This window comes from Perna viridis, chromosome 3 (genome assembly GCF_037379345.1).
Source record: "Perna viridis isolate PV_CMFRI_1.1 ecotype Kerala chromosome 3, ASM3737934v1, whole genome shotgun sequence".
In the NCBI taxonomy this organism is placed as follows: Eukaryota; Metazoa; Mollusca; class Bivalvia; order Mytilida; family Mytilidae; genus Perna; species Perna viridis.
Window position 1 is genome coordinate 54,318,574 of NC_142447.1, and position 20,144 is coordinate 54,338,717.

General features: G+C 33.9%; 2 protein-coding genes across 5 annotated transcripts; one reads left to right on the forward strand and one right to left on the reverse strand.

Annotated features, from left to right (window-relative positions):
- Window positions 1–2,747: 2,747 nt before the first annotated feature.
- On the forward strand, window positions 2,748–12,580 carry LOC148622927 (uncharacterized). The gene is made up of 6 exons (XM_088573284.1): window positions 2,748–2,934; window positions 3,485–3,647; window positions 4,612–4,697; window positions 11,286–11,363; window positions 11,639–11,653; window positions 12,452–12,580. The coding sequence occupies exons 1-6, from the start codon at window positions 2,853–2,855 to the stop codon at window positions 12,541–12,543; spliced, it is 516 nt and encodes a 171-aa protein (XP_088429410.1). The 5' UTR covers window positions 2,748–2,852; the 3' UTR covers window positions 12,544–12,580.
- Window positions 11,204–16,009, reverse strand: LOC148622928 (uncharacterized). Of its 4 annotated transcripts, none has more exons than XM_088573280.1 (3): window positions 15,868–16,000; window positions 15,325–15,359; window positions 11,204–14,478 (listed from the first exon to the last, which is right to left on the reverse strand). In XM_088573280.1, exon 3 carries the CDS (start codon window positions 14,475–14,477, stop codon window positions 12,564–12,566), a length of 1,914 nt encoding a protein of 637 aa, XP_088429406.1. In that variant the 5' UTR covers window position 14,478; window positions 15,325–15,359; window positions 15,868–16,000; the 3' UTR covers window positions 11,204–12,563. The 4 variants fall into 4 exon arrangements, with proteins under 4 accessions (XP_088429406.1, XP_088429408.1, XP_088429407.1 ...); XM_088573282.1 differs by having other exon boundaries at window positions 15,280–15,359; XM_088573281.1 differs by lacking the exon at window positions 15,325–15,359 and having other exon boundaries at window positions 15,868–16,009.
- Window positions 16,010–20,144: the final 4,135 nt, after the last annotated feature.

A 20,144-nucleotide genomic window follows, 5' to 3' on the forward strand; every position in this document is an offset into this window, starting at 1 on the left:
GTTTACCAAGAGGACAATGATATCCTTTCAGTAACATATCAACAGGTCATATTCAAAAGACTATGTGACTATGGTGCTCAGCTGTAGTAATACCAATCACTGATTTACTAATTCAAAAAATAGTATGAATTCTGTTTTTAAAAAATGCTCCCCAGGCAGAATTGCGTATTGTGAGCAAAGACCACTGTTTTTAACAAATACAGAAATGCTTTATGCATGTATTGTGAAATATTAAGGTTATGCACTTTAGTTATTCTTCTGAGAATTAGCTTGTTGCATGGAAAAACACAATTTTAAGTCAACCTTATAAAGAAAAAATTGTGCATTATTAAGATAACATTCGAGAATGAGATAAAATGGTCAAATGTCAATAAGAATTTGAACATCACAAAAAATGTATCATTCGACACTCATCTTCCAATTTATATGAAAAGAAAAAAGTTAAAAGAACTTGAGAAAAAATTGTTTTTGATCCATCAGATATAGCGACTTGCAACTTGGTTATCATATGACATAGATAATATACAGAAGTACTTCGTAACAGCTGAACTAACGCGGCTGCTTTGTTATGTACTAACACCGATCATATGACCGTTCTGATCTTGTACTGGATACCAAAACTTCATAAAGCCATTCAAATCACAGTTTATTTTATCCTCCAAAATAATTCTGAATGTTTAACCTCTACTTTGACTACAATTAAAAACTTTGATATTAATTATTGCAAGAGTGATCAAGAGAACCAATGTTATAGCGGTAATAAAAAAAATGCAATCCAGGGACAAAGACCAGACATGGAAGAGTAACCAAGGGACCAAGGTTATAGCGGTAATCAAAAGAATGTAATCCAGGGACAAAGACCAGACATGGAAAACAGACATTCACAACAAAGAACATAAAATAACTAAAATCATGCATACAAAGTAACAAAAGTAAATGAGCAACTCGGACTCCTCTAAAAACTGGGAGCATGGACCAGGTGCACCGGTAGGGTAAGCGTCCTCTGCTTTTCTAGAAACACCCGCCGAGTTGCTCATAAAAAGTCAAGTCCGGGGTAGACAAACGAGGAAAGGAAAACTATGACCCGTTGAATACATCAGTTTTCATGGTGCTGATGGATACACCATAACGATCCTCGAGTTCATGATGACAACCATAAAACGTCTGTAGCGATGACTTCAATTTTGTAGCAACATAACCCTGTTCAAGAAGCCTATTTGTTAGAGTTCTAGCGCGATACAAAAAGTCTGCGTAGTTTCGACAAGCTCTGGCATAACGTATGAGTTGTGATATGAACACTCCATACGCAGGAGCCGAAGGGATGTTGCCACAGATGAAAGTAAAGTTAACAATTCTGAATGAAAAGTCATCACGTTTGTCGTAAAGTTTGGTCAATAGTTTTCCTTTACCATCGATTTCTAAGTGTAGGTCAAGATATGAGGCTGACTTCACAGTGTCTGTAGTATCCTTTATCTCAAGTTCTTTTGGGTAGATGCGATGTATCAAATCCACAAAATTAGGATTGTTTAAAGATAATACGTCATCTATATAGTGGAAACTGAGATTAAGGATCGAGCCAAACGATATTCTTTCTTTCGGATCAAATCAGCTATAAAGTCAGCCTCATAAGAGTGAAGGAATAGGTCAGCAAGTAAAGGAGCACAATTTGTTCCCATTGGATTGCCGTTTGTTGAAACATTTGAAACAATTTGAATAGAAAAACAAACAAACAAATGAAAACAAAAAACAAAACAAAACAAAACAAAAAATATAATTTGGCTCAATATAGATATTCTACTTCCGAAAGTCAATAAAAGCTAACTTGCATGGCATCAGAACTAATTAAATCCAATTTTTATACCAATGTTTCCGCAGAGTATTCGTTTTTGTTGATTCTTATATTTGTTCCAAACCTGGAGAATGAGTCGTTAAATCGTCAAAAAGTAATCCATAACACACAGTAACAAAAAACCAAAAGGAGAGTGTTGAAAATCATACACGACGGCTACAGAACTAGTCAGACACAATGATCAATCTTATTACATAATATTTTATCTAATAACATTAACGGTCAGTTCTCACAGAAAAACCGTTGCCGCATTTCTTCCAACTATTGAAATACTAAATCGTTGATAAGTTCATAACCTACTATAATATTTTATTGACTTTCGGAAGTAGAATATCTATATTGAGCCTGTCCGTATTTGGTCTGTTAGTCCATATTGAGCCTGTATTTTCTACATTGAGCCTGTTTCTCCTTAATACCGTATTGGTCCAATTACTGATTTTTATTAATATTGAATGGACAATTATAATCATATTTTACACAACTGGTTATTAATTTGATTTATAAATATTATTAACTGATAAAAGCGTATATATAAATTAATATATACGATTTAATATGATTTTTTTATTCTCTTTATTTTACAGAAGAAAAGCTTGCCTTTATTTTACAAAAATAATAAAAATGTGGTTATTTTCAGCTATTTGGCTATACAAAAAGCTATAATTCAATTTTCGTTCAAAAATGATAACACTAAATGTCCTATAGGCCACACACTTGTCATTTGCTAAGTAAAAGTTTCATATTTTCCATATATTTGTCTATTTACATATGACATGCACATAATATATACATCACATAAACATAATAACAGGATTTAAATGTCGTGTAGGATAGACGTCTACCAAAGATAACCCAAAGGGAACCTGCACGTACACCATTCGTACGCGTATTTAAGAAGAAATTCGGGCAACGGTTTATCTGTGAGAACTGACCGTTGTTGTAATTAGATAAAATATTACGTAATAAAATTTATTGTGTCTGACTAGTTCTGTAGCCGTCCACTATGATTTTCAACACTCTCCTTTTGTTTTTTGTTACTGTGTGTTATGGATTACTTCTTGACGATTTAACGACTCATTCTCCAGGTTTGAAACTAATATAAGAATCAACAAAAACGAATACTCTGCGGACACATTGGTATAAAAATTGGATTTAATTAGTTCTGATGCCATGCAAGTTAGCTTTTATTGACTTTCGGAAGTAGAATATCTATATTGAGCCTGTCCGTATTTGGTCTGTTAGTCCATATTGAGCCTGTATTTTCTACATTGAGCCTGTTTCTCCGTAATACCGTATTGGTCCAATTACTGATTTTTATTAATATTGAATGGACAATTATAATCATATTTTACACAACTGGTTATTAATTTGATTTATAAACATTATTAACTGATAAAAGCGTATATATAAATTATATATATACGATTTAATATGATTTTTTTTATTCTCTTTATGTTACAGAAGAAAAACTTGCTTTTATTTTACCAAAATAATAAAAAGAAAGGTGGTAATTTTTAGCTATTTGCCTATACAAAAATCATATTTTTTGTTTCTTTTTTTTTCCTTTTTTTTGTTTGTTTGTTTGTTTTTTTTATTCAAATTTAATTCATTGTTTTACTTTTCCTCTATTTACAGCTTGTTCTTTTCCATGTAATTGGGTTAACAAATCTTACTACAATGAGGATGAAACCCTTGAAGTTGATGTAGTAAGTTCACAATTGGTACAAATCCGAGCGCCAAACAGTCCTAATAAGACCAATATTACTTGTTATAAAAGATCAGGACCATTTATTTTGAGGTAGATGTTTACATACACAAACAAAGACAGGGGACTTTGTTTTCGAGAACGAACACTAACAACCAAACATACTAATGAGTAACACAAAACAAGTATAATATAAATTACACACTTAAATGGAACTTGTATCTAGTATCAGAGCTATTGCGTATAGAAGATCAGAAAAGCAACGTCTTCATACAAAGTCAATACAAATAACATGATTTAATGTAAGGGTTATAGAAAGTGTTTTTTAATATTGGGCCATATTATATCCAAGGACAGTCATTTTTGGCCGAGGCCCAAAACTATTTGTCCGCGAACATTATACAGGACCAATATAAAAAAGCATTCTATGACACTTTATTGTGTAAAATAAGTTATTCATTACTTTGTTTATATATGCTGTAAGGATTTCTATGATTTTCGTAATTTGATCTTTGAGTCATGGACACTAACTTCATATTTCAGTGTTTTTAACATATACTAGTAATATAAATGAACGAATGAAATGTTTTCACCAGACTCTTAATATTGAATCTGTGAAACGACAACTTGAAAGTTCAGTTACAAATACATGTTTAGACGCTTAAATTAATATGTCCGACATTAAGATTTATTTTTGGGAACTGCCAATCTCATTTATGGGAAATATTTAAATGGATTCAAATTTTTAATACTGAATCGTTGAAAAGCTCATAACCTACTATATTATTTTATTGACTTTCCCCAAGTAGAATATCTATATTGAGCCTGTCCGTATTGGGTCTATTAGTCCATATTGAGCTTGTTTCTCCGTAATACCGTATCGGTCCAATGGACAATTATAATAATATTTTACATAACTGGTTATTAATTTGATTTATAAACATTTTTAACTGATGAGAGCGTAAAGTTTTGGTGTATAATATTTGCCAGATTTCCATAGTATTGAGATATGCAGTAAATTATCACCATTTTAAATAAAATTTTATTTTTATTGTAGAGTGTCTAATGTCAATGAGTACAGATGTTTTAAAATCAATGACATTGGAAACGGTGACGCGTTTGTTCTTATTCAGACGAATGTTTGTAAGTTAACAACAGCGGCTAGTATAGATTGCTTTCAACATAGTTAGAACTTGCTAATATAAACAAGGAATTGAATGTGTTTTTGGCACAGTATTACTAGGTTCTTATACAATATGAACAATTCCAAATTCAAACCAATATTATGTATTTGTTGAATGGTCGTGAGGGAAACAGGAAAATGACTACCCGATACCAACCTGAGGCAACGCCGAAAGTATTGGTTGGTATCGAAAGGGGGATTAGTAAATATACCCAAATAAAGAGCTACCAGATATTTTATTATAACGATTTATGACGATGCCTCCATAATCAAGAAACGAATTGCGCGACCATGATTCTTGATTGCCGTCTGATCATGCAGTATCGGGTTTTAACCTTTTTCAAGGATATAAACCTTGAAAACATCTGAACGTCGAAAGGTCAATGATAATAATAACGAAATATTAATGCGCACGGGACTACTGGTCAATAGTTAAAGCTACGTTTTGCGGTAATATATTAAAACGTTATACACGTACTTATGTATTACTACAAAAAATGTATATTGAATTATAATAATATTATAGTTTATTCCAATTTTGATATCACACTCTTCTCCTTGCTGATATATCCGAGTACGTTAGATAAAATATTTTAATAAACACATTTAAGGTCAACCTAGCAAATTAGGATCACACATTCGAAATCTACATTACAAAATGTGGATGATTTCGTTCGGATTGTGTGTAACATGTCCACTTTAGTTGTGTTGGGTATATTCTAAATGACTGCTATCACCACACGTATAGTATGATTGGCCGTATGGGCAAGACTTGATACATTGAAAGATTTGTTTGCATGACCTAATCTATATTATTATACGGATATGAAATTTGGGAATTTGAACAATATTATGTCACATGTATTGAACTTATTCATTTGAAATAATCATGTGGAGAGCTTGGAAGATTTCCTCTGAACCTCTCAATACTTACTATATTGGAATATAAAAGCATCAACACCTATGATTTCTTTATACTAATTTTCCTCATGCTTAGTTTAACTGCCGACCAAAAAGCGTAACACATCGCTGTTAATCTTAGAAGAGTGGAACACTTAGATACAAGTACGTAGTACTTTGTAGAGATTATCCATTCTTTGTAAGAAAAAAAAAAACATTTTCAATTCATCTTTCAAATAAACCGACGGAGAAGTTGTCAAAATATTTCAATTTTTTTTATCGACAACATATTTGTCCAGTTAGGTGGACGAGTTTTTTCAACAGACGGTCCAATGAGAACAAAATGTGCTCTGCTACTCGCTAACATATTCCTTCACTAGTATGAGGCTAGTTTTACAGCCGATCTTATTCAAAAATTTAACCAAAATGTTATAATTCTTAGCGACCGTTACTTAGTTGACACTTTGTCTATAAAGAATCCTAGACATTGTGTCTACCCCTAAAAGACTTGAGGTATGTGACACTACCTACACTGCGAGTCAGCCTCATACCATAATCTGTAATTAGAGATCATTGGAAAGGGGAATTTATACGGCAAACGTGATGACTTCTTCTTCCGTATTACCAACTTTCCTTTCATCTGTGGCAACATCCCTTCAGCGCCTACGTATGAAGTATCGTATAAAAATTCACACGTTATTCCAGAGCTTGTCGAAACTACGCGGACTTTCTGTATCACGCTAAACTTCTAAAAGTAAGGCTTCTGTAACAGTGCTTTCTTGCTGCAAGATAACAGTCATCTAACAAAAGTTTTATGGTCGTCATCATGAAGTTGTTGATGTGCATCCATCTGCATCATGAGATTTGTTCTCCTTGTCATTAGTTTTCTTTTCCTCGTTTGTTACTTTGTTGTTTGTTTCTATGTTTCTTGTCTAGTCGTTATCATTTGAATGCGTTATTTTTTATAAAAAATCATGGTTACCTTTATTTCCCTCTACAAATTCATATTGAAGTACTCTTAGCTTCTATTTGGACAACGATGGTGATGGTACATAATGAAAGCAAAAGAAAAATCAAGGGAAAGTATTGTGTAAATGTCTTTTTTCATATTTACGGAATGCAAGCTATTTTAGCAAGTTTTTCAAAGGGACATACCTAACAACATCCGACAACCTGGTTGCCGGTCTCATTGGGGAAAACAGTAACCATTTTCCTTTGAAACTTTAAACTATTTTCACTTCACTGAGTGGTTTCAAATGAATTCTTTAAAAGATTCCAAATCCTTACCGCGGCTCTAATAAATTGAATATTTGGATTTGAAGTACTCTGCTGTACAGTTTGACAGTTAACTAGTCTGTCGGATGACTTATTTGTAGAAAGTTACCCCCTTAGCTTAAAATATTAAAAAGCGAAGCCAAAGCCGGGAATATAAAAAGGGACTACTTTTTATTGACTTATGCTAAAACTGCACGACACTGAAATATCTATATGGATTGTATTATAAAAACTAAAAAAAATATCTGTGATGATATCGATATTAGTGGAATTTTTGCGAAATAAATTCATTTATTAATGCTAACTATATAAAGCAAGTTTATTTATTTAATCTTGATATTTCTGGATTTTGAAACATCCTTAGGTCTTGAAAACGTTTTAGTCTGATTACCAAAATTTGGCGGGGTTACACAACTCTACTCTCAATTTACCCATTGAAAAGGGGAGATAGTATCACATTCTAAAACTAGATACACTATGCTATATTTTAACGAGAATACTGGCGATGAATACTTTGTATTTGTGTTAATAAAAGATAGTTGGTAAAGGATTCCTATAAGTATCAAAATCGCAAAAAAATGAAAGATTTACTTTTTGTAATTTAAAAATTTGTGTTAAAAATATTTTCCACGTTAACAGCTATATACAGTTGCGATCACTTCTAACCTCTCTTAAATTCTGTCAGAATCTGTCAGGATTTCTGTTCTATGACAGCAGATAGAACAGAAATCCTGACAGGGTCTGACAAAGGCTGTCCTGGGTCAGGACACATTTTGCCCCATTCCCTGACAGATCCTGACAGAAACTGTCCTGGGTCGTGACAAAGAAATTACGAAAAGCTGTCCTAAACTGTCATACCCCTGGACAGTTCCTGACACTAAATCTTTCTATTCTGTGTGACGTAATTTAGAACAGGAAGTCCGCGATTACTAAATGAAACTGTGTGACCAATGTAAATTAGGAAACAGTTATGGATTTCGAAAATTTACATTAAATTTCCAATTATATATAGAGAGTTCCTCGTGATCATCATCTCCTAAATTACTCGATCATTGTTCATGTTCCAATTTTCGTCGATCACGGTCCAGTCACTCATCGTTCAAAAATTATCATTGCTTACATGTATAATATTTTTACACTCTGTCATACACCTGTGATATTAATTAAATCAAATTATTTAATTATAAAATTAAAGGTCTATGTTTCTGTCTAATAGTAATCAAGGGAACCAAGGTTATAGCGGTAATCAAAGAGTAATCAAGGGAACCAAAGTTATAGCGGTAATCAAAGAGTAATCAAGGGAGGTAATCAAAAGAATGCAACCCAGGGACAAAGACCAGACATGGGAGACAGACATACACAACAAAGAAGATAAAGTAACTAAAATCATACATACAAAGTAACAAAAGCAAACAAGCAACTCGGACTCCACTAAAAACTGGGAGCATGGACCAGGTGCATCGGTAGAGTATGTGTTCTCTGCTTTTCAAGAAACACCTGCCGAGTTTCTCATAAAAAGTCAAGTCCGGGGTAGACAAACGAGAAAAGGAAAACTATGACCCGTTGAATAAATCAGCGTTCATGGTGCTGATGGATACACCATAACGATCCACGAGTTCATGATGACGACCATAAAACTTCTGTAGTGATGACTTCAATCTTGTAGCAACATAACCCTGTTCCAGAAGCCTATTTGTTATTCTAGCGCGATGCAAAAGCTCTGCGTAGTTTCGGCAAACTCTTGCATAACGTATGAGTTGAGATATGAACGCTCCATACGCAGGTGCTGGGGGATGTTTCCACAGATGAAACATCAATTTTGAATGAAACATCATCACGTTTGTCGTAAAGTTTGGTCAATAGTTTACATTTACCATCGATTTCTAAGTGTAGGTCAAGATATGATGCTGACTTTACAGTGTCTGTAGTATCCTTTATTTCAAGTTCTTTGCGGTAGATGCCATGTATCAAATCTCCGAAATTAGGATTGTTTAAACGTCATCTGTATAGCGGAAACTGAGATTAAAGGATCTAGCCAAACGATAGTGTAAAACTCGTAACAGATATCTTTCAGATGTTTAGCAATTCAAGTTCAAGATTGACAAAGTACTTTTTGAGTGAAGGCCACTTTTAATAACATAAGGGTCACAAATCATTCTGAAAAATGCTAAAATTGACAATTTTGCATTAAATGGGTGACTGATACCGAAATATTTCGGTCAAAATTTTCCAAAGTCTCACTTTTAGCAACGAATGTGTGTGATAACACTTCCAATTTCCCAAAATAGTCTTGTATGTAGAAGATGTAGAAACTAAAAATGTTAATTTCATATTAGTGACTGTGACACCATTATTTCAGTAAAAATTCTGCAAAATGTATGAGTGCAGGCAGTTTTATTTTGCATGAGTGTCTAAAACTATCGACTAAAATGTTTTTGTTTTTTTTTTCAATACAACTATCATGTGGGTGACTGTGACTCATATATTTTTGTCAAATTCTACAAAAATGGCATATTCCAGCATATGTAAGAGTGCCCACACTTTTAATATCTATGAGGGTCTAAAATTAATGACTAAAATGGTAAATTTTTCAATATACATATCATGTGGGGGCTGTGACACATTAGTTTGAGTCAAAATTCTTTAAAAATGTTATATTCTTGCAAAATGTATGAGTGCAAGCACTTTTTATTTCCACGAGGGGCTTAAATTAATAACTAAAATGGTAAATTTTTCAATATAAATATCATGTGGTGGCTGTGACACATTAGTATGAGTCTAAATTCTTTAAAAATGTTATATTCTTGCAAAATGTACGAGCGCCCACACTTTTAATTTCCATGAGAGTCTATAAAGGCAATGATTAAAATGCTAACTTTTTTCAATATAACTATCATATAGTGGTTGTGACAAATTAATTTGAGTCAAAATTCTTAAAAAATGTCATATTTTTGCGAAAATGTATGTTTGCACACACTTTTAATTTCCATGAGGGTCTAAAAATAATGACTAAAATGCTTAATTCTCCAATATAACTATCATGTGGTTGCTGCGACATATTATTTTGAGTCATAATTCTTTAAAAATGTCATATTCTTGCAAAATGTATGAGTGTGTACACTTTTAATTTGCTTGAGGGTCTAAAAATAATGACTGAAATGCTAAATTTATCAATATAATTATCATGTTTGTGGCTGTGACACATTTGTTTGAGTCAAATTTCTTTTAAAGAATCTTATTCTTGCAAAATGTATGAGTGCAAGTACTTTTGATTTCCATGACAACCTAAAATTATTCACTAAAATGCTATTTTTTGTAATAGAACTACCATGAGGGTGACTGCGACTAATATATTTCGTTCAGAATTCTTTCAAATTGTATGAGTGCGAACACTTTAAAGTTCCATAAAGGTCTAAAATTTCTGCATAAACTGTTTAAAAATGTCAATATGTATAGGTAATCCGTAACATACCGGTGTCTAGATCTGCAACCAAAAGGAATTCAGTCCCAAATTCTATGAAGTCAGGGGCGTAGCAAGTAAGACAGGAAATATTTTTTGTTGGTACTGCATGCCACACATAAAAGTCGGGTAAAATATTGAAAAAATAAATCCAGGGTGTCAGGCCCAATGCATGACAAATTATAACAGAGTTTGTCCGAAGTCCTGATAGACCCTGACAAGGTGTGTCGCGGGTCAAAACAGTTTCTGATAGTTTAGAACTTTTCTATGACAGCGAATCCTGACAGGATCGAAGAGAGGTTAGAAGTGATCGCAACTGTACATGTATGTTATGATAAAATGTTTAAGTGTATTTATTCACTCTACCTACTTGTTAATCCTTTCTATCTGTAATGGCTTCACAGTGTAATACATATATGTCTGAGTACATCATTTATAGGGAAGGGGCAGAGTATCACCTGTAGGGAGTTGTACTCACCTGTAATACCATTCGTTTGCGACCCGAATGATTAAACGAAAGTCGATGCATTAGGCAAGACGTTTCAAATTAAATGTTTAATTTCCCGACTGTAGAATTACGATAACTTGAAATTCTTTTTGAAACGATTTTCCTTTTTCATGTAAAACAACAAATTAAAAAAAATTAATCATTTGCAGCTTGTATGATGTGAGCTTTCAAATTGGTGTCTCAAAGTTCACTTCGGTCTATTTACCTTTCTCGGGAAACAAAAAGGCAGATGTCTAAGAAATGTTATCGTGGCAGTACAAGGCATATTATCAATCATCTTCCGTCTTTTGAAATTGGAGATCGTGTTTGTTTTGCCCGTGATATTGGTTCTACGTTTTATTATTCACTACAAATACAACACACATTTAACAATCAATACATAAGCAGACTTGTATTTCTTTACAGACACATTGTCCTCTCCCCCAGCTTTGTGTGACATCTGTTCTCCAAAAAATTTTACAGAGGCACCAGAAGTCTGGGTTGGTAAGTACTTAGTGGGATTTAAAACCTTATTTCCAAAGTTTTTAACGAAACATCGAAGCTACATAGGCCTATTAAGATATGAAACTTTTTTCAAACTAACAGCTGTATACTCATATTTGTCAAAATGTGTAAAATTGAAGAAATATGGTTAATTAAATTATCACGATAAATTTGTCTCTGCATATACAAGTAGTAGTAAAATTTTACTTTGTTCGTATTTATCATGACAGAACTCGGACCAATAAGTTGAAACAACATTTTATTTCTTTTTCAAGTTAAAGAAAAAACAGGTAAGTTCAGTGTTTTTTTTTTAAATAAGATAGACGATCGCGGCGTCTCTTACTGTCAAGTTATATATACAAACGGAGCAAAGCGCTCAAGCCGATCCCCACCTAGGAAGCATATATTAAAAAAAAAAAAAACAGTCATTAAAGAGGAATTGTACGATTTTGCGTAGTGTTGACCATTTGTGATTGGATAAAACCGTTCGTCCAAATAACCGAAGCAGCAATATGCAAATTAATAAAAAAATCCATCCGCCATTGATGAAAATATTATAATGAAATAGACAAATGCCCATAAAGGTAAAATCAATCCACAAATGAAAACAATTGTTGCAGAATGACGCTGAGACTGATATAGCTTTATCAATGAAACGTACGATGCACGCTTTAAACAATTTGATCTCAATAGTTCAATCACGCCACCGGCAAGTATATACATTTGACCAGGACGCCAAGACAAAAATAGATTATACCTAGTAACCACTGAATGATTTTCAAAATAACTCCAAGAAATATAATGTGACAGAAAGATTAATTAATTTCCCCATTATGTTGATAAGCAAAATCGTATAAAGATGTAATAAGCTCCGGTAACAGTCTAAGATTATTTAGACAGTCAGTAGATCTGTTGGAGGGGTGCGGCTAATAATATATATAAGTCTAACGGATTGCACTAAGATACCGATAAAAATGAAGAGAATGTTAACGAGCAAAAATTTCAGTCAACCTTTGACCTTCAAAAGGCATAAAATGATATATATAAATATAATTATAAATCTGTGATATTATTTTTCTATTGATTAGCACTTGGTTGTGATGCTCCACAGACATGTTCGGCTGGTACAGGTACAAAATGTGACGGAACCGAACCACACAGTCCGGCTGCAGGATGTTAATGAGTACATAATTAAATGTACTAAAGTAAATCAAAAAGTCTCGTTGTATTAGTCCTGTCAACAACTCCAATTAACTTGTTCGTCAGACTCAGAACAAGTCCATGTCCATCTCCATCATATCTATCAAGTTTAACTGTTGACGTAGGTCTGAGATCGCCCTCAAAGGAAAAAACTCGAACTACTTTTGTTTTGCGAAGGTATACGTATATGCTATCATTAGAACAACATACCCCTTCCGGTTTGTCGTTCAATTTATAAGTCCATTTTACTTGGCCTCTTTGATCAATACATCTAATGACATCATTAGTTTTGGTTTCAGTTATAACAACTAAGCATGAATTCGGAAGGCCACAAATTGACTTCAGTGGCATGATGAATGGCTGACCAAATTCTTCTGGTTCGCAAAGCAAATTTTCACGTAAACTTTTCACGACAGTCCCGTCTTCTTCAATTATATCAACATTTGACGTCACTCCAAAAGACCAATCAAAACTTACCTTTTTGTTTGCGTTGCATTTTGGTTTATCGTGAATTAAAACTGCATATTGCTTGTTAGGCAATGGAGTAATGTTATAGTAAGGATATGCTGTGACAATCTCAGACTGAATACGTAAACCTTGGTATGTAGAGAGTCGTATTAATCGAGATTTTGCAGTAGGCGCAGTGACTATAACATCATCATTATCGTGAATGTTTGCAATACCGTAAACTCCATAAATTCTAATCTCATCCACTAATTCATTTCCATATGCAATCCTAAAACGTTGTGCCTTAAAGTTGGCATTATCAACTATTATGACGGAGTGCCCATTGAAAACAATATCAGTTATTCGCGCTTGTATCTCTTTCTGTCCTTTGGTAACTAATTCTATTGTAAATGAATGCTGAAAATATAAAGCCCTAGATGGGAGAGTATTAGTGGCAAATCGTATCCTTTGCCTACAAACTTTAGTTTCAGAGTCCTCAAAGTCAGTGGAATCTGCTGGCAATACATGAAGAGTTCCAATAGGCATGTCTTCAAGTGTCTTGCAAACGTCTAAAAATGTTTGGTCTATTTCTAACTGTAGTTTAACTGGATTTTGCTTCATTCCTAGGAGTTTATATATACGATCGTTGTACTGCTTGAGAAATGCTTGACAGTGAGTCAATAAAAGCAGCCTGTCAGTTGTAGCATCTGTCAAAATAGCGACATGAATTTCCTGTTGTTTATCGCTCAATGCTTGAACTATATCATCGGCTAAATGATTAACTTTATGTTTTTGTGTTTGATTGTCAATTTCACTTAACAATGAAGACACTTTAGCGTTTATGATTTTCTCGTAGTTTTGTACAACTTTTCTCAGGTTCATCAGTGTTAATTGCACAGTACTTCTTGAGTGCATCAAGAGTTGCTCTTTCTCTGACTCTTTATAAAATATGTCTTTACCATAACGTTCCAATCGTTGGATTTCCTCTGAAACTTCATGCAACCGGACATTTACATGATCAGACGATTTATTTATGCTCCTACAATCGCAGTTTAAGTTTCTATGCTTTTCTACTGCACACTCAGAACAAAGTATCTGTAAACAAGTGAAACAAAAGAACTCACAGATGGCATCGTCATGGTCGGGACAGCAAAGTCCAAGTGTTTTCGCATCAGAGAGATTAACTTCACAATATATAGTTCGAAGTAACTGAGTCGCTAACTCATCAGCTGGAAAGGATTTCGCCCAATCATCAGAAGATATTCGATAAGTCGGGGCTCTAAACGTTTTCCTATCGACGGGACAGGAAAACCTGTTCGTATGACGAGAGCTGCTGATAAGTTCACTTAGACAGTTAGTACACAGTGTGTGATCACATGGCAACAGTCTAGGCTCTTCTAGGGTCTCTTTACATATGGGACAAGACAAGTGATCCGATGTTATGTTTTTTGCTAATCGTCTTGCCATTCTGAAATGTTAATAACCATAAAATCATCGAATACTTGTCTTTACATCATATGAAAATATTCCAACGAATTACTAGATGTTAAAGCGTTCCCCTCCGAACAAAAACTACCACGAGTGGAATAATCATAAGGGGTTACCTAAGATAGGACCACGGTAGCATTTACAGTATATGGAACGGAGATATGAAGCCTGGGTACGGATATTGATGTGCTGTTTTAAAGTGGTGGAATTTTATACATGAATAAGGCTATATTCAACCGTTGTATCTATATCATTCACGGTAAAAAATACAAATGAAGAAATTTGTCTCTCTGTTCCACATTAAATAAAAAACAAATATGTACCGTGATTGTGTACACATTTAAGCCCCATAATGTTCCGGATTTTAAAGATAATACTTCAAAAGATATTACATATGTTATATTATGTTTCCTACCTTCAAGATTTTCAGAAAGTGAAATGTATTTTATACACCAGAAGTTGAAGAAGAAAATGGAAACAAATAGATAATATTTGAATTGCTACAGCAAAGGAAATCACCATTATCTTAACAAGAGTTGCATTTCTTCTAACATTGTATAGAAAGTATAAATAGCTCCGTCACGTTACTAAATATAACTTGCTTGTTGTTTATTTTGGTAATATATGGGGAAATATATTTTTTTTTATTTATTTCTTTTAAAGCCTGTTCACCAAACCTCGTGTAGCTTTATACATCTCATTGGTACTATTATACCTATTGTATCACTATGCCAATCGATCAATGCATAAAAAAAAAATAAATTGAATACAATGAACTTACTTTTTAGCGAATCAAGCTGCAATTTTGTATTGTTCATGCACTCACCTTTGACTTCTGTATCAGGTTAGTTTGAAAATTCCCTAACCAAAACAGAAAGTAGAATTGGTTACACGGAAAGTACGTAAGATTCAACCTAATAGTTTTATTGTACTTTCATTTCACAAATGAGATTTTAAAGATCCCCCACAAAATATAAAAAACAAAAACAAAAACAAAAGCAAACAAACAATAAATAAATGAAGTGTCATTAATTGAGTTATTTTCCTTTTTTCATTTGATTTGCAAAAACAACACAACAGGACAATAATTTGATATACAGCCTGGTATAATTTGTATCATTTCTCAGTAACTTTCAGCTTGGTTGCATACTTATTTCTTGCTTAATACCGAAACCTTTTCTGCAGTAAAATTAGAATGGGGGAATATTTTTTTTTCTTATTTATTCCTTTTGTTCAAAATAGGTACAAAACCTCTAGTATTAGCTTTATCCTTTTACATCTCATTCGTCCTATTATACCTATTGTATCAATATGCCAATCGATCAATGCATAGAAAAAAAATATTATAATTCGAATACAATGTACTTACTTTTAGCAATTCAAGCCACAATTCGGTAGTTTCATATTCAGATTCAGAATGTCCAGGCACTTACTAGTGACTTCTGTATCCGGTTAGCTTGAAAATTCACAAACCGAAACAGAAAGTAGAATTGGTCACGCGGAAAGGACGCAATATGCACGCCACAGATTGAATCTAATAGTTTTATTTTACTTTCATCTCAAATGAGCTTAAAAAGATCCCCCACACAAAATTTAAAAAAAAGCAAACAAGACGCAAAACCAACAACAACAAGTAACAACTAGAGGCTCAAGAGAGCCTGAATCGCTCACCTGTTTAACCATTTGCTTATTTAAAAAAACTTGAGGAATGAAACAGGCTAAGTTAAAATCAACTAAACTGTCAAATGCAGGAAATGCTTTTCATAGCATTTTCATGACCTGAACCAGAATTTTGCTGAAGGCAACAATTTTCGAATTGATTTTCAAAAACTTGTCTTATGACCCCTAAGTTCCATTTTTAGTATAGGCAGCCACATCTATTCACAGATTAAAAATCACAATAGTCATTTTGAGCACAATACACTAAAGAACTGTTATGCTTATTTTCATTCAATGATCTTAAATGGTTTTAGAGAAAAAGATTTTCAAAGTTGTACACGTGAAAAGAAACAACAAAAAAACTATTTCAGGGGTCGTAACTCCTACATTAGTCAATGAATGGTGTTGAAAATTTCGACGTAGGTCCTTCTCATGATGCTTAACAATTTTACCCATGCCAGAAATTTTCTAAAGGGAACGGTTTTTGAGTTGCTTGCAAAAACAGCCATCTGACCCCTATGTTCTATTTTTAGTAATGGCGGCCATGTTTTTTTCATAAATCAACAATCCCAACTGTCAATTTATGTGGAATACCCAAAGGAACATATATATCAACTTTCATTGAATTCTGTGAAATGGATTTTGAAAAGAAGAATTTCAAAGTTGCACATGCGAAAATACAAAAAAAAAATGTTTCAGGGACCGTAACTCCTACATCAGTTGACCAATCGTTTTGACAAATTTTGGCATAGGTTCGTCTCATCATGCTGAGCAATATTACCCACGCCAGAAATTTGCTAAAGGCAACGGTTTTTGAGTTATTTGCAAAAAACTGCCATCTGATCCCTATGTACTATTTTTAGTAACGGCGGCCATGTTCTTTCATGAATCAACAATCCCAACAATCTATTTATGTGGGATACCTTAAGAAACATACATGTCAACTTTCATTGAATTCTGTGCAATGGATTTTAAGAAGAATATTTTCAAAGTTGCACATGCGAAAATACAAAAAAAACTGTTTCAGGGACCGTAACTCCTACATCAGTTGACCAATCGTATTGACAAATTTTGGCATATGTTCATCTCATGATGCTAAACAATATTACCCTGCCAGAAATTTGCTAAAAACAACGATTTTTGAGTTATTTGCAAAAAAACTGCAATCTAATCCCTATGTTTTATTTGTAATAACAGCAGCCATATTTTTTTCATGGATGAAAAATCCCAACTGTCATTTTGTGCAGAACACCCTAAGGAACAATTATGTCAAGTTTAAAACCTGTCAGTCCAGCAGTTTCAGAGGAAAAGATTTTTAAAAATGTGTCCACGACGACGACGACGACGATGACGACGGATGCCAAATGATGGGATAAGCTCACTTGGCCTTTGGCAAGGTGAGCTAAAAAAATGAAGTGTCATTGATTGATGTTTCTCTTTTTTTTTGTCATTTGATTTACAAAATCAATAAAAACAACAGCAACAATAATTTGGTATATATCATGTATCATTTCTCAGTAACTTTCAGCTTGGTACAATTTATATCATTCCCCAGTGACTTTCAGCTTGGTACAATTTGAATCATTTCTCAGTGACTTTCACAATTGGTTACACACTAATTTCTTTTTTTAATACCGATTTGTTTTTGATTGCAGAAAGAATACACTGCCGTTAAACATAGACTGGTAATTATTTTGGCCTTATGAGGTCTGGGCTGGCCATAATTGTGGCTCAGCATGACCTGGAAAGTTTGTTAGTCTAGATTCCTTATTGTATACCTTTATGAAATCCTAATGTAATAGAGTAAAAGCGAGTGCCTAGTCAATCTGTTCATAATGTGTTTAACATGTAATGTAAGTATAAAAGGGTCTGAAAATTTCCCAACGATGTTAGAACTGTCAAATTTGCATAGGAAAGTTTTGGTCGTTCCCTCCGCGGGACTCGAACTCGTACCGCTGTGACATCTGTGGCAACACCGCCTGCATGAAGTCCAGCGCCCTAGACCACTCGGCCAGCCGAGCTATATAAAAATATAGCTTTCGCTGACCGGGTCATTCCTCCTCGTAGGATTAATCTAATCTCTGTTGTAATCAAATTAATACAGGGAAGTTCATGCAAGTCAGAAAAGTTTGAAAAATTCCCAACGATGTTAGAACTGTCTAATTTGGGAAGCAAATGTTTTGTCGTTCCCTCCGCGAGACTCGAAACAACCAAAAATTTGCACAATTTGCCTGTTCTGACATTGTCAGGTATATCTGAATTTTTCAGACCTTTCTATACGTTTACATATCTTCCCTATATCAATTTGATCCGAGGGAGCAGTGTAGTGAATAGAGTCGTCACATTCTGAGACATTTGTCTAATATTGATTTGATGTGACATGCATCATTAATTTGATCCTCTATCCTACATAATAACATCTAAATGAACTGTCCCGTACTACCATACATCGTGTACTAAGTTACAGCCCTAGATTAATCCTACGAGGAGGAATGACCCGGCCAGCAAAAACTATATTTTATCTGGCCGAGTGGTCTAAGGCGCTGGACTTTGTTCAGGCGGTCTTGCCATAGATGTCAGAGCTGCACGAGTTCGAGTCCCGCGGAGGGAACGACCAAAAATTTGCATCGCAAATTGGACAGGTTTAACATCGTTGGGAATTTTTCAGATATATATATATATCTGCTTCAGAATTAAAAAAGAAATAAAAAGATTTGATCTCTTGAATATGCTGAAACGAATACGCAAATAACGAAACGCACCCAGAACGGTAGTATGAAGAACTAAGAACGAACAAGAAAGCAAATACGCAGAGCGAACACTAATGCAGGAACGTCTTAGGACTTTTGTCAGCACCTGGTCGATAAGAGCTTGTCATTTAGTATTATTCCTACATATATTTTCATTATAATTTTACAGGTTGTGTCTCTGTATTTTTTATATTTATCTAATATTGTTTTCTTCCTATTGGAACTTGAAAGTAGTAGTTATGTTTCAAATTGATGCTATAGGTTGCCTGTCTAACAAGGTTTATTAAGTCGCCGACCACTTTCAAAATGGCCGCCAACGTGATAAAAAAATTAAAATTGTCAGATATTGATGAAATTTGATATCTAGGATATTGAGGCTATTCTATTATAATAATATACAGCTTTACTGACGATTTGGACAATGTGTCGGTCGTCATTTTTCAAAAAGTCTCCATTTTTTCAAAATGTCTGCCAACATTCAAAGTTGTCCGATTTTGACGAAAATTGATATCTAGGTTCTTTAAGGCATCCCGATTAATAATATGCGGCTCAATTGAAAGTTTGAGCTACGTATTGGTCGCCATTTTCAAAATGGCCGCCACCACGGTAAAAAAATCCAAAATTGTCCGAATTCGATGAAATTTGATATCTAGGTTAATTAGGCCGTCCCGATTAATGATTTGCTGTTCAATTGGCAATTTATATATCAAAAAGGGATCCAGAAACGGAAGGCTACTTCTACACTTACGTGGAAACGTAAATTCTTCTTCTTATTATTATTTTTTTAATTCTTCTGTCAAAAAAATTCTCAAAAGTGTCCTTTGTCCGATTGAGATGAAACTTCTCAAGAAGTCAGAACTACAAAGAATGCCGAACTCCGAAAAATTTCGAGCTGCCGTCATGTATTTCAAAATGGCCGCCGGACTGATCATGCCATTTTTTTTTAAATCGTGTGCATCTCGGCCGTCATTTTCAAAATGGCCGCCAATGCCATCGATAATTCAAATTTGTCCGATTTTGATGAAAATTGATATCGTCAATTAAGCTGTCTTTGGTTCAATTGACAATTTGAGCTATTTATCGGTCGCCATTTTCCAAATGGCCGCCATCGCGGTAAAAATTTGTTGTCCATATTTGATGAAAATTGATAGCCGTTCCGATTAATAATCTGCGACTGAATTGACAATATGTGTCTTTATTATAGATCCAGAAATTGGAAGTAACTGCTACACGTTTT